This window comes from Notamacropus eugenii, chromosome 4 (genome assembly GCF_028372415.1).
Source record: "Notamacropus eugenii isolate mMacEug1 chromosome 4, mMacEug1.pri_v2, whole genome shotgun sequence".
Taxonomy (NCBI): Eukaryota; Metazoa; Chordata; class Mammalia; order Diprotodontia; family Macropodidae; genus Notamacropus; species Notamacropus eugenii.
Window position 1 is genome coordinate 280,071,095 of NC_092875.1, and position 14,118 is coordinate 280,085,212.

The 14,118-nt window shown below is 36.7% G+C and overlaps 1 protein-coding gene across 3 annotated transcripts in view; it reads left to right on the top strand.

Annotated features, from left to right (window-relative positions):
* The window catches only part of CHD7 (chromodomain helicase DNA binding protein 7), a 233,376-nt gene that overhangs the window by 176,633 nt on the left and 42,625 nt on the right, over positions 1 to 14,118 (top strand). For all 3 annotated transcript variants that reach the window (XM_072604658.1, XM_072604659.1, XM_072604660.1), the window contains exons 12-13: positions 208 to 451; positions 9,149 to 9,325. In XM_072604658.1, the coding sequence (XP_072460759.1) occupies positions 208 to 451; positions 9,149 to 9,325 (421 nt within the window). The remainder of the gene's footprint in view (positions 1 to 207; positions 452 to 9,148; positions 9,326 to 14,118) is intronic.

Here is a 14,118-nt window from a genome sequence, read left to right on the forward strand (position 1 = left end):
CAGAGATGCATATACTGATGTTTTATTTATTAGAATTTTTCTTATTTCTTGGAGATTTTTCTGGTGAAACTTAATTTTATTAAAAATCAAAGAGGGCATGTAAGCCAGTGTCCATGTACTCATGCATTTAATATTGTAGTCATTCGTGTGTTTTGAAAGGATGGCAACAGTGTATACCTATTAATTTTTTTTTTGTTGTTCCCCCAGGCGAAACTGCATTTTAGCAGATGAGATGGGTTTGGGAAAAACTATCCAGTCCATTACATTTCTCTATGAGATATATTTGAAAGGAATACATGGCCCTTTTCTAGTAATTGCCCCATTGTCCACAATCCCCAACTGGGAAAGGGAATTCCGTACCTGGACGGAGTTGAATGTGGTTGTGTACCATGGGAGTCAAGCTAGTCGCCGGACCATTCAGTTGTATGAAATGTACTTCAAAGATCCACAGGTAAAGTTGTATGTCTTTTTTCCTCATACACATGCATACAGTTTCAAGAATTAAGCTTTGGGCTTACTCATTTGTGTTGGTGTAGATCCTGTTGGGCTGAGAAATTTGCTTTAAATTCTTTGCCACAGTTAAGTTATTTTATTGTATTTCCCTATCATAGAAACATAGCTCTATTTCTCTCCTTCCTTCTTAGAGTAGAATTGAATTTAATAACCAGTAAATTATGGACAAAAGAAAAGTTTCCATTTCTCTTCCATGCTGCTGTTTATTCCTCTTGCCTTTGCCTTTCTTTCTCCTTTCCTCTTTCTTCTTCCCTTCCTTCTATCTCTTTACCTCTTTTAGAAAGTTCAGCTTCAGAAGTCTGAGTCCAGATCCTACTACTGATGATTATTACTTGTGTAAACTTGAGAAAATCGCTTCACCTCTCTGGGCCTCAGTTTCCCCATCTGTTCAACTAGATGACCTCTGAGGCCCTTTCCAGATTTTGACTTATAATCCTGTAATATTTCCTCCACTCCTTTCCCATTCTTCCTTCCTGGTCAGTTTGGAAGGAGTTCTCTAGTGGAGGGGCTGAGGGATTCATTCTCAACTTTGTACTATTTAACATTTTTATTTGTGACTTAGATTATAGCCTACATGGCACAGTTATCAAATTTGTAGATAACATCAAGTTGGAAAACACTGTTAATGTAATAGCTATCCAGACATATATGGACAAGCTAGAATATTGGACTGGGGAGACAGTGTGGTACAGTGGAAAGAGCCATAGCTCTGGATTCAGAGGTCCTGAGTTCAAATTCCACTTCTTATACTTAGAAGTGGACCTATGTGTGACCATGACCCTAAATGGTCCTCATTTTCTTCATCTGTAAAGTGAAGGAATTAGGCTAAATGGCTTCTAAGATGCCTTCGCTCTGATGGCAGAATGTGAAAAGGAATAAAGAAGCCTCTTGATGAGGGTGAAAGAGGAGAGTTTAAAAAAAGCTGGCTTGAAGTTTAACATAAAAAAGAAAACGAACAACAACCCAAAAACTAAGATCTTGGCAACTGGTTCTATCATTTCCTGGCAAATAGAGGGAGAAGAAATGGAAGCAGTGTCAGATTTTTATACCTTGAGTTCAAAGATCATTGTAGGTGGCACCTGTAGCCATGAAATTAAAAGATGCTTGCTCATTGGAAAGAAAGCAATTGCAAATCTGAACATTATGCTAAAAAACAGAGACATCACCTTGCCATATAGTGAAAGCTATGTTTTTTCCGGCAGCAATGTATGTCTGTGAGAGTTGGAGTATAAGGAAAACTGAGCTCCACAGAATCAAATTGTGGTTCTGGAGAAGACTTTAGAGAGTCTTTTGGACAGCAAGGAGATCAAATCAGTCAATACTTAAAGAAATTAATTCAAGCTATTCACTGGAAGGTCAAATGTTGAAGCTGAAGCTTAAATATTTTGGCCACATAATGAGAAGATGAGACACATTGGAAGAGACCCTGTTATTGGGAAAGATTGAAGGTAAAAGGGAAAGGTAATGGCAGAGTATGAGATGGATGGATAGATAGTATCATGAAAACAATGAACATGAACTTGGACAGACTTTGAGAGATAGTGGAGGATAAAAGGGCCTGGTAGGCTATGATCCATAGTGTCACAAAGAGTTGAACACAACTGAGCAACAATAAGAAGGTCCCTTCCAGTTCTTAATCAGTGATTATGTTAGATGAAAAATAAGGGGAGGAATACATCCAGAGTTGAATTTGGGTTAAAAAATCAACTTCAGAAGTACAAGGTGTTGGAGGTATAGCTAAAATGCAATTCCTCTGAAAAAGAAATGGGATTTTAACGGACTGCAAGATCAGTGTGAGTCCAGTAGTGTGGCATGGGAAGCAGAAAAGCTAATATGATCTTAGATGGCATAGTGTACCGGACTAGGAATAGAATAATTTATCTGCACCTTGTACCACATGTGGAGCATAGGATAATTTTAGGAAAGAAGTTCATAAGCTGGAAATCATTCAGAGGGAGATAACTAGGATGGTGAACAGCCTCAAGTAAATGTCATATGAGAACCACTTGAAGGAAGGTGGGAACAGTTAGTTTGGAGAAGAGAAGAATTTCTAGGATTAGGTAAATAACATGGTTAGTTGTCTTTAAGTATTTGAAAAACTTCACTTGTGGAAGAAAAGGGATTAAGTCTGTTGTTTTCATCCCTGGAGGGCAAAGATTAGGAACTATGGGTATTGGTTTAAAAAGGAAATTAAGCTCAATATTAGGAAAAACTTTATCACTATCATAACTGTATCAAAGTAAAATGGGTTGCCCTAGGAGGTAGTGAGTTTCTTCTCACTGAAGGTTTTTCATTAAAGTCTTAATGATTTATCATTCATCTGGTTTGTTGTAGAAGAGATTCCTATTTAGGATAGATTGGATTAGACAGTCCCTTCCAACTCAGAGACCTCCTTTCTTCCCTCTCTTTTTTCTTCCCTCTATCCCCTCTTCTCTTCCTCTGTTCTTCTCACCATCTTTTCTGTCTCTCTCTGTACTCTTTCTTCCCATCCCTTCCCCCATTTTAGTGCATTTGTCACCCTGATTATCAGATAATTGTTCTTAGTGAGTCTGACTGCTAAAATAGTAAATATATTTTATTATAGTGATTACTTTTGTTTTGTATGCCTAAGGGATCACTAAATGAAAAAAAACTTAATTGGGAATAGAAAGATGATAGTTTATTACTCGAAGTGAAAAAGATTAAGATGTGCAAATTCCACAAAATTATATGTAGTATTGAATCTCTTCCCAAAAGGGTGTGTACATAACAGTATGAATGGGTGGGGTGTTGATGGCAAGGCATTGTATGTAAAAAGGAAGGAAAATAGTGTATTATAGTAATAGTTTTAGATTTGAAGTTATTTGCCAGTAAGTTTTTTATATTAACAGGCAGAGAATCTCAGATTTGTTTTAAAAGAACCTAGAAATGAAAGAGTTAAATAAAAAGTAACTTGTTTCTATTACTGTATAAATTTTCTTATTTAAAAATTCAGTCTTAAGAGGAAAATTTAACTGTTTGATTTTGGTTTTTATCAGAAACAGCCCAAAGTTAGGCGACTCAATAGGCATTCTTTTCAGCTCTGTAGTTTGGTGTGAATCTACTTACATGCTGCTTTCCTCACTTTATGTAACCTGTAAGAAAATAGGACCCAAAACTACACTGCCACTTTATTTTGAAATGAAAATGCTATAGTGTTATAGCACTTATAGAAAAACTATAGTTTTCTACAAAAGCTTAAAATCTGTTAAAAGGCAAATCATCATGAGAGTGTTTCAAAATAAACGTTAGGATATACTGATAAGTGACAAGAAGTGTCTTATACCATCTTCCTAGACGGATATGGTGGGGTGTTTGTATAGTAGCTAGGTGGCCAGCATTGGAATAAGTAGTAGTCTGGGTTCATACTGCACCTCTGTGTATGCTGGTTTTGGGACCATAGAGAGTCACTTAGTCTTTCAATGCCCTGAGCAACTTTCTAAGACTGTTAAAGATGAATTTCTGATCTCTTTCACTCTATGAAATTTCCACAGTTGGAGATCTTTACATTAATGAAATAACAATGCAAATTATAAAAAAATGCAGCATAGACAAGACCATAGCTACTTGAATTTGATAAGCACTGTGTGTTCTTGAGCAGGTGATATAACTTCATTGGGTCACAGTTTCCTCTTCTGTGATAGACAGGAGTTGTACTAGGTGATCTCTGGTATCCCTTACAGAACTAAATCTATGACCCTATTAACCTTCACATGACTTTGTCTTTCTATACTTGAGCTAAATGGGAAACAATTATATGGGGGGGGGGGGGGGAGCTGGATAGTCCAAAGACAAGAACCTTCTATTCTTAGAAAAGGTCTGTGTGAAACCAAGACTTTTCTATTCAGCAGTAAAACAATAAAGTGACTTAGAATTAGAAAGGATCTCATGGATAGACAGCAAAAAAGGAAGCAGTTGGGCTAATCCCTGAATATGGAGAAGCAATGAAAGAAGGATGTGCCTGTTTTCTTTTTCATCTTCTATCTGCTCTACAAGCTACTGTCTAAATCTTACCAACTTCTCCCATTTCTCAGTATGTTGACCTAAGTTTTTGGGGAATGTTATAGTTGTCTGCTGAGAGTGAGGAGTGAGGAGAGGTAAATCCTTATTATTCTCATACCACCCCATATTCTACTATCTTTTCTATGGAATATTGGTTTTTCTCTTAAACTTAACATTTAACACGTGGTATAGTGGCAAGAGACCTGAATTTGGAGTCAGGGGATATGGTTTTGAGTCCCAGTTGCCAACAAGGTCTGTGTATGACCAAGATTTTTCTGTTCAGCAGTAAAATGATAGTCTTTTTAAAATTGTCACTTATTTTAAACATTCTTTTCTTTATACATTTTGAATTCCAAATTCTCTCTTTCCTCTTCCCTTTTTCACCCATCAAAAAGGCAAACAAAATATCATTTATACACGTGAAATCATTCAAAACATATTTCCATATTAGTCATATCACAAAAAAAAGAAAGGGAGAAAATTATGCCTCAGTTTGCAGTCAGAGTTCATCAGTTCTCTGCAGTTGGATAGCATTTTTCTTGGATCATTGTATTGATCGGAGCAGCCAGTTCTTTCACAATTGATCATCATTGCAATATTGCTGTCACTGTGCACAAGGATCTCCTGGTTCTTCTCACTTCCTTTTGCATTAGTTCATACAGGTCATGCCATGGGTTTTTGTTTGTTGTGTTTTCTTGAAACCACCCCCCTCATTATTTCTCATAGCACAAGAGTTCTCTATCATAATCATATACCATGTCTTGTTCAGCCATTCACCAACTGATGAACATCCCTTCAATTTCCAATTCCTTGCCATCACAAAAAGTTGCTATGAATGCTTTTGGACACATAGGTCTTTTTTTCCTGTTGAAGTACAGATGTAGTAGTAGTATTGCTGGATCAAAAGGTTTACACATTTTCATAGCCCTTTGAGCATAGTTCCAAGTTGTTCTCCAGAATGCCTGAACCAGTTTACAACTCCACCAACAATTTATTGGTGCATCTATTTTCCCTCATCTCCTCCAACATTTGCTGTTTCTGATAGATGTGGATTGTTACCTCAGAGTTGTTTTGATTTGCATTTCTCTTATCAATAGTGACTTAGAGCATTTTTTTTATATGACTATAGATAACTTTGGTTTCTTCCTTTGAAAATTGCCTATTAATATCCTTTGGCAATTTATCAATTGGGGAATGACTCTATTAAAAATTTGATGCAATTCCCTATGTGTTTGAGAAGTGGAGCCTTTGCCAGAGAAAATTACTGTGAAATTTTTAAATGTTGCTTCATTTTGTCGATGGTATCTTTTAGCAAAATGTAGTTTCCCTGATATCATCTTTTAATTAAGTCTATTTTTGCTTTTCCTCTGTCTGAGATCATTATTGCTACTCTTGCCTTTCTTACTTCAGCTGAAGCATGAAACTCTGCTTCAGCCCTTATTTTAACTCTGTGTGTGTCTTCTGTTTCAAGTGTGTCTCTTGTAATCAGCATTTTGTCCCATTCTCATTTCTAATCCATTTTGCTATCTGCTTCCATTTTATGGGTAAGCTTGTCCCATTCATATTTATTGTAACTAATTGTATATTTCCCTTCATTGTATTTTCTTCTGTTTATCCTTCTCTTCTTCTTTTTATCTTGTTCCTCCTCAATAGTCTGTTTTGTTTTTGTCTACTGCATTTTAATCCACCCTTATTTTTATCATTTTCTTCCCCCATATCTCCTGTACCCTCCCCCTTCCACTTCCCTATTGGGTGAAGTAGATTTTTATACTCATTTGAGAGAGAGGGAGAGGGAGACAGAGACAGAGATAGAGACAGAGAGACAGGCAGAGACAGAGAGAGAAAGAATGTGTGTGTGTGTGTGTGTGTGTGTGTGTGTGTGTGTGTGTGTATTCCCTCTTTCAACCAATTCTGATGAGAGTCATATTAAGCATTGCCTGTCACCCTCCCTTTTGCCCTCCACTATAATAACTCTTTCTTGCACATCTTTTATGTCAGTGAAGTTTTCCCATTCTACCTCTTTCTTCCCTCTTTTTCTCAGTTCATCCCTCTTTCTCATTACTTCATTTTTTTGAGATCATTCCAACATAATCAACTCACCATCATGCCCACTGTATATGTAGACTTCTAACTGCCCTAATAATGACACCATTCTTAGGAATCATATGTATCATCTTTCCATGTAGGAATGTAAACAGTTTAACTTTATTATGTCTCTCATGATAACTCTTTCATGTTTTTCTTTTTATGTTTCTCTTGAGTCTTATGTTTGAATGTCAGATTTTCTATTTAGCTCTGGTCTTTTCATCAGGAATGTTTGAAAATCCTCTATTTCATTAAATATCCATTTTTTCCTCGGAAGGATTAAACTCAGCTTTGCTGAGTAAATTATTCTTGATTGTAATCCCAGCTCCTTTGCCTTCTAGAATACCATATTCCAAGCCCTCTGCTCCTCTAACATGGAAGCTGGAAGCTGTTATCTTGTGTGATCATGATTGTGACTCTACAATATTTAAATTGTTTCTTTCTGGCTGCTTGAAATATCTGCCTCTTAACATGGGAGCTCTGAAATTTGGCTGTACTATTTGTGGGGATTTTCATTTGGGGTTCTCTTTCAGGAGGTGATCATGGATTCAGTGGCTTCTTTCAATGTCTATTTTACCTTCTGATCTAAAATATTGGGGCAGTTTACCTTTATACTTTCTTTAAATATGATATCTAGGCTCCTTTTGATCATGGCTTTCAGGTAGTCTAATAATTCTTAAATTCTCTTTCTTCAATTTATTTTCCAGGTCAATTGTTTTTCTGATGAAATTGTTCACATTTTCTTCTTTTTTTTCATTCTTTTTGTTTTATTGTTTCTTGGTTTTCATGGAGTCATTAGCTTCCACTTGCCCAATTCAAATTTTTAAGGAATTCTTTTCTTCAGTGAATTTTTCCATTTGGTGCATTCTGCTTCTTACCTTGTTTTCATCAGTATATTTTGTGCCCCTTTTACCAACCTCTTAATTCTCTTTTCATTATTTTGTTGCATTGCTCTGATTTCTTTTCCCAATTTTCCCTCTAGCACTCTATCACACCTTCTTTAACTCTTCTAGGAATTGTTATTGGGCTTAGGTCTAATTACCATTTTTCTTTGAAGCTTTGATTATAGTTTTTTTTCACGGTGTTGTCTTCTGGGATCGTGCTTAGTTTTCCTGCCACCCTAATAGCTTTTTATGGTAGAATTCTTTGTTGTTATTTGCTCATTTTTCAGCCTATTTCATGATTTCAAATTTTAAGTTAAAGTATGGCACTGCTCATCTAAAGGTGGGGAAGGCATTGTCTCAAGCTTCAGGCTTTCTTGTGCTACTGTCTTCAGACTTAGTTCTCAGCATATGCAAGTTTTTAGTTTGTCCAAGGAATCATGATCCAGGGAGAGGTGTATTCAGTTTTCTCATGGTCTACACTCTGGTCTTCCCAGGAAAGTATGCTCCCCTGTAGCCATAAACAGTAGCACTCCTCTTGGCTTTGGAACTGGGACCAAATCCCCTGCTCTTCTGCAGCCACAAGTTCTAGTATTCCTCTCTGCCTTGGAACGGAAACTGAGGCCCCTGCTCTCTGCCTTGGAAGTGCAGTTCAGAACTATGTATGGCAATAGAGTTGCCAGTCAGCACCAGCTGCTGCCAGTGCCAGCAGATGGTCCCTAATAATCTTTTTTCTGACCAGTTGGCCAACCACCTTACTGTCTCAGGGTTAAGAACTCTCAAAGCTGCTGCTGCTGCTACTTGCCTCTGTGGCAGCACCTCCCAGGTTTGCACTCTGAACCAGCCCCAGTGCCACCAGTTTGTCTTGCTGATCTCCTAAGTTGTGTTAGTCTACCTTGACTTTTTGTTGGTTCTGCCACTCCAAAATTTGACTAAAGAAATTATTTTAACATTGTTTGGGAGGTAATGTTGGGAGAGAATTCATTTGGTTGCTGCCTGTACTCTGCCATCTTAGTTCCCTTCCAATATAGAGTCTTGAAATTGGAAAAGATCTCTGGTTCACAGTGAAAAGGGAAGCAGATATGCTAATCCCTGGATATGAAGAAGTAAAAAAAAAAAAGAATTGACTGGGAATTTGTTGGGACAAAGAGGTATCTCTGGGGTTTGTTCTAGCAGAAAGACCCAGAGCATATAGTTTCTTGCCCCTAACCTCCTCAAGTCCTGATTCCTGCCTATGTCCTTTGGAACCTTTGTTCTTGACCTTCACCATGGGAATCATCTCTGATGACTTGGAACTAGAAGAGACTCCAGTCTTACTATACGATAGCTGTACTCATAGATGTACTAGTAGCATCTGAAATATGTTCTCTCAATGGATTTTTCTTCTAGAAATATTGTTACGCGCAATGTCAATATAGTCTTTTGTTTCAAATACATTGAGACATATAAGCTTCTGTGATTGAGTTTGGGAAACCTTATCACCACACATAGCATCGTTCCATCAAGGAAATGAGTTACAAGTCTCAGAAAATGAATTTTTAGAACAGAGCCCATTCATAAATGGGGACTGCTTATTCTTAAAACACTGTATTTAATCTGTTTCATTAAACTGCATGTTAATTATTAAATCAGTACTCTCTTATTAACAGGGTCGAGTTATAAAGGGGTCATACAAGTTTCATGCCATCATCACTACATTTGAGATGATCTTGACTGATTGTCCTGAGCTGCGGAGCATTCCATGGCGCTGTGTAGTCATTGATGAAGCTCATAGGCTGAAGAATAGGAATTGTAAACTGTTGGAGGGACTCAAGATGATGGACCTGGTGAGTGTTCCTATGGTGTCACCATCTTTTTATATATGAAAAAATACTGCTTTTATTGGTGATTACTGCACATGTGTGTGACTCTAAAAACTACTGACAGAGACTCAGGTGAAGGCTGTGACTTTGGTTTATGGTTACTCCATTTACAGAATCCACTGATGGTTGCAATTAAACCACTTACCGTTGCAGTGAATTCGATCAAGATTCCTTTTTCTCCCTGGTTGTATGATTTGACATTGGCAGCTATGATTTCCCAAGAAGCCAGGCGGTGTGGCAACATAGAAGGGGGGGTGATGGCTCTGTAGCTAGAGGACCTGTTGCCCATGAGACTTTCGGTGAACATTTAATCCCTCAAGGCTTCGGTTTCTGAACCTGTAGAAGGAAGCAGTTGGACTAGTTTGCTTATGAGGTTTTGTCCAGCTCTGGCTGTATGATTATGTGAACTTATGTTGCACAGAAACTAATATTTAGTATTCATTTCCCTAAATTAACTTTTTAAAAAATGCTTTTAAAAGACTTTGAAGAGCAGTTGTCTGCATTTTCTTAGTTTTACATTCTTCACTGTAGATAAATGTTGATAAAGGGGAATATTCTACAAATCTCCTGAATTCCCTCCTGGAAACTGACTCTCTTAAGACCTAAATGGAGGGGGATAGAAAATCTATCCTACTTTCTGTACATATTGGAGTGAGGTACAGGGAGGAGAGGAGGGGGAAATATTTGTGTTTAAGTTTACCCTTTTTTCTGTTTTATTTCCCTTCCTTTACTTTATCCTTCCACCCGTTAAAACTCAGATGGTCTTTTCCTTTTCCAAGTTAATAGCTCTAACTTGAATTCCTTGATTTCTGTGCAGTGATATCACTCTCAAACTGTTGCTCACTTTTAACTAACCAGTTTTTTCTGTTATAACATCTGTTCCTTCGCAACTTCATCTCTTTCCTCACCTTCCATGACTGTATACACAAGCCCAGGTAGACACAAACAAGGTTGTTGCTTAGCCTCATTCCTTTTTACAGAAAATCCAATTATGCCTAAAAGACAAATAAGTGTATACATGCTAGCCTTTTCTTAGTATCTAGTGTTATTAATAACTCAAGTATGTATGTATTTTTCATCCCTTTTAGTTAGCTCAGCTCAGTTATAGCCTGCTAGATTGGGCAGCCCTGTTCCATATGACCCTGTTTATTCTGTCTTGAAAAAACATGAAAAAATATATCTTTTGCAGGATGTTGCTATTGTTTGTTAAATTAGGTTGGTGGCTAATTCAATGTTTTTGTTGCTTTGAAAAAGGAAAGTAGTTGTACCTACTGAAGGAAGAACATTTCTGGCCAAATATGAATTGGGTATATGAGGAAACAGATTTAGAATGAATTTAGCATCAGAAGCCCTGGTTTGAAATCTCTGTATTCTACCACTTACTACTTATGTGACCTTGGGGAAGTAATTTAACCTCTGGGCCACATTTTACTCTTCTATAAAATAAGGGGATTAAACTAGAGGCCCTCTTCCAACTCTATCTGTGGAGTCCTATGGTCTTTTGTATTATGGTGAAACTATACAGACCGATATATTAGAATAGATACCTATATCTTTTTCAAAGGTATTGGTTTTCATAAGTATGTCTATTGATGTTAAATTTGTTGTCAGACTGGTACTTCTCAAATATATATATCCATTCAGCTATGTTTAGTAAGGTGTTTCATTCTAAAATTAGTTTATTCATGTTCAACATGATTAATTTTGCTGCTAAATTTTCCTTTATCCCTGTTTAATTATATACAGGTTGTGTTTACTCATTTCTAGAAACTGATCTATTGCCACAAGGTACATGAAGAAGTTTACACGCAGTGAGACTCAAATTCATAGAAGTCATTGGGTTAGAAACTGTAGCTGAAATGATTTTAATATTAATTAATATACTGAATATCATCCCGTAATGGTAAACAGTCATCATGTCTTTCCCTTAAGAAAGATGTATTTGAGATTAGGGAGGAAATGACATCTTAAGTAATCTCGTTGTGTGAAGCTAGACTATGAAAATTTCAGTGACTGCAGAAGAACACACCTGAGGTTCTGAAGTGATCATTGACAAATGGCACAAAACCCTCACTTAAAAGCAGCTTAAAACAACTTTAAATCTATGCTCTCTGACTATTCTTCCCACAATAGGTCGCAGTATAAACAGTGTGTGGTGGTTTTGAGAGGAGATCTTCCTGACTGCTGTTTGTATTTATAGTAGGGATAGTGAACTGTTGTCACCAAGACTGGTTTGACTAGAATGATAACAAAATGAAGCAGTTGCTCAAACAAAACACAGACCACTGGTATCCTTCACCTCTTCTCCCCTCCCATCCAAAGCCCCTCCACTGGCATAGATATAAACACCATGTCACCACCCAAGGAATATTATCCACTAGTGTCCTATTTTTTAGAAAGAAGAAAAAAAATCACATAGACTTTGAAAAGCAATGATTTCTCCTTGTCACTGACAAGAAGGGAATGTGGCAGAGATGGTAGTAGTTCATTGATCCTATTATCTCACCTTTCATTGTCAGGAGGCCCTACACAAATAAAAGACTGCTGAAATGCAATTATATGGACATCATTCGAGTCAGACCTGTAAAGAATGATAAAGTTCATGAGCCTGCTGCCATACCTGCTGGCATAGTGGAGCTTAGAAGTGATAAGCCATATATACAACCTATATCTATTCCATGACATTTATATGATTCTGTGTTAATAGTAAGTTATTTGATCTTTCCCATCATCAATTTAATGCCCCTGCTTATTCACTTTCTTATATGTAGCTCTTAGGCTCAAAGAACCCTGGTGGAGAGGGAGGGTAAGGGGAGGGAGGGAGGAAAGGAAGGGATGAAAAGGAGCTCTTCTCCCTAAACATATTTATTTTGTAGCAAAAAAAAAAAAAAGATTAGGTTCTTTTCTGAAATTATGAATTGTCACCTCAAAATTTTATATCATGCCACTAAAAAAGTTACAGTAATGAACTTAGAAGCAACCCTAAAGTTTTTATCTCTCAGCAGTCTGTGATCTTACTCAAAAAATCCTGAGGATCTTATAGATGGTCTTTGAGGAAAAGCTAGTTGAACACTTGTCAACTGCATTGTCTTGAGGATTCTTTTGAAAATAGAAATTGGACTAGATGGCCACTCAGGTCTTTTCCAGCTCTAAAATTTGACAGTCCTTTGAAAAATTATTCAGGAACTGAGTACAGCAGTGATTTTGCCCCACCAAGTCTGTATCCAAAGTTCTGCAAAAAGAAATTGGATCTGTTTGCAGATGCAATCCATAAGCAATTGATTCAGTAAGTCTGAAGATGAGAAAATAACATATTTTTAGTCATGGGAGCCCTACACACTGTGGAGAATACAATCATAGGCACATAATCAGTCTGTAAGTCTGGTACCACATTATCAGATGGATTCATTAAGAGATAAAGAATAAACTAGATTCTAGGTAAGCTAGCATGCCACTTGGTATACAATCCAATTCAGTCTGTGTTTATTGAGCAGCTAGAGTTACTTAGTATCCAAACATTGTTGGGTTTTAGGCTGCAAAATGATCACTGTGAATATTCTGCACCAATTTTTTTATTAGCATTATCTAAGAGCAACACTAGTATGAAATGGTGAAATAACTAAAGTTAAGACTAATGAGGCTCCTAAGTATGATTGTACCAGCGTAATTACAATTCTGATAATTGCAGCACAACTTTTTCATCCTGGGTGGGTCAGGGAGTGAATGGTTGATAATAGGAAGATAAAGGGTTTCTACGAAGTAAGCTTAAGAAACCCCTACAAAAAAGAAAGTTGAAAGAATACCAAGCCATCGGTGAAGCTCATCCCAGCTGTAAGCCATAGACACTTCAGACTTGATGATCTGCATGAACATCAAACATTGTTTTGATTTTTATTTAGCTTTGATACAATATGACTTTTTACTAAACTTATGAAAAAATATCTGCCAGAGACCAAATCAGCATGTCCCATAAACATGTACTGCTTTTTTTCAAATGTATAGAAACAATTGATGAATTACAAATTCTCTTACATTTTACAGAATTTGTGCTATCTTTTTATCCTTATGCATTTTTTATTCCCATTTTTTCTTCATGTATTTTCTCAATACATGAATGTTTACTACAAGTATAAATTTTTTGACATTAAAAAGGGATCCTCATGCTAGATTAAGCTAGGAAATTGTTGAGTGAAAGGAACAATTGTCAAAGAGTTAAAAAAAAAATAAAGGAGACTCAGTTTTAATAAAAATATAACTTTCCCTCATACATAAAGTTATAAGCTAATGCTTGTATAATAAATAGAAGCCAGAGAATTTGGGACAAGGTTGATCTCTTTGCTGGCTAAGTAAATTTTTGAGCCCAATCCTTCACATGCCGTAGCATGTAGAAGAACATCTTTTGTCTGTACAAGTTATGTAGGAAAGAGATGGAGAAATGACCAGAGAGGCAAACACTGTCTGAAGCTAGGGATGTTAGTGAGAAATTTGAATTTGAGAGAGATCACTGAGCCTTATTAGACCTAAAGTGTCATGGAACTAAGATATTGACCCAATAATTCTCCTTAAGGCATTTATATTGGAATTTACGAAATTCTGGATAAGCTTTATGTGTACTTGTTTCCAGTCTATTTTTTTATTGAAGGTGAGAATTATGTTTTCCTGTGTCTTTTCTTCCTTTTTATGCTTCCCACAGCATTTTTCTCTACTAATGGTAGGTACTCAGATATTGACTGACTGACTGTAAAGAGTTAAGGTGG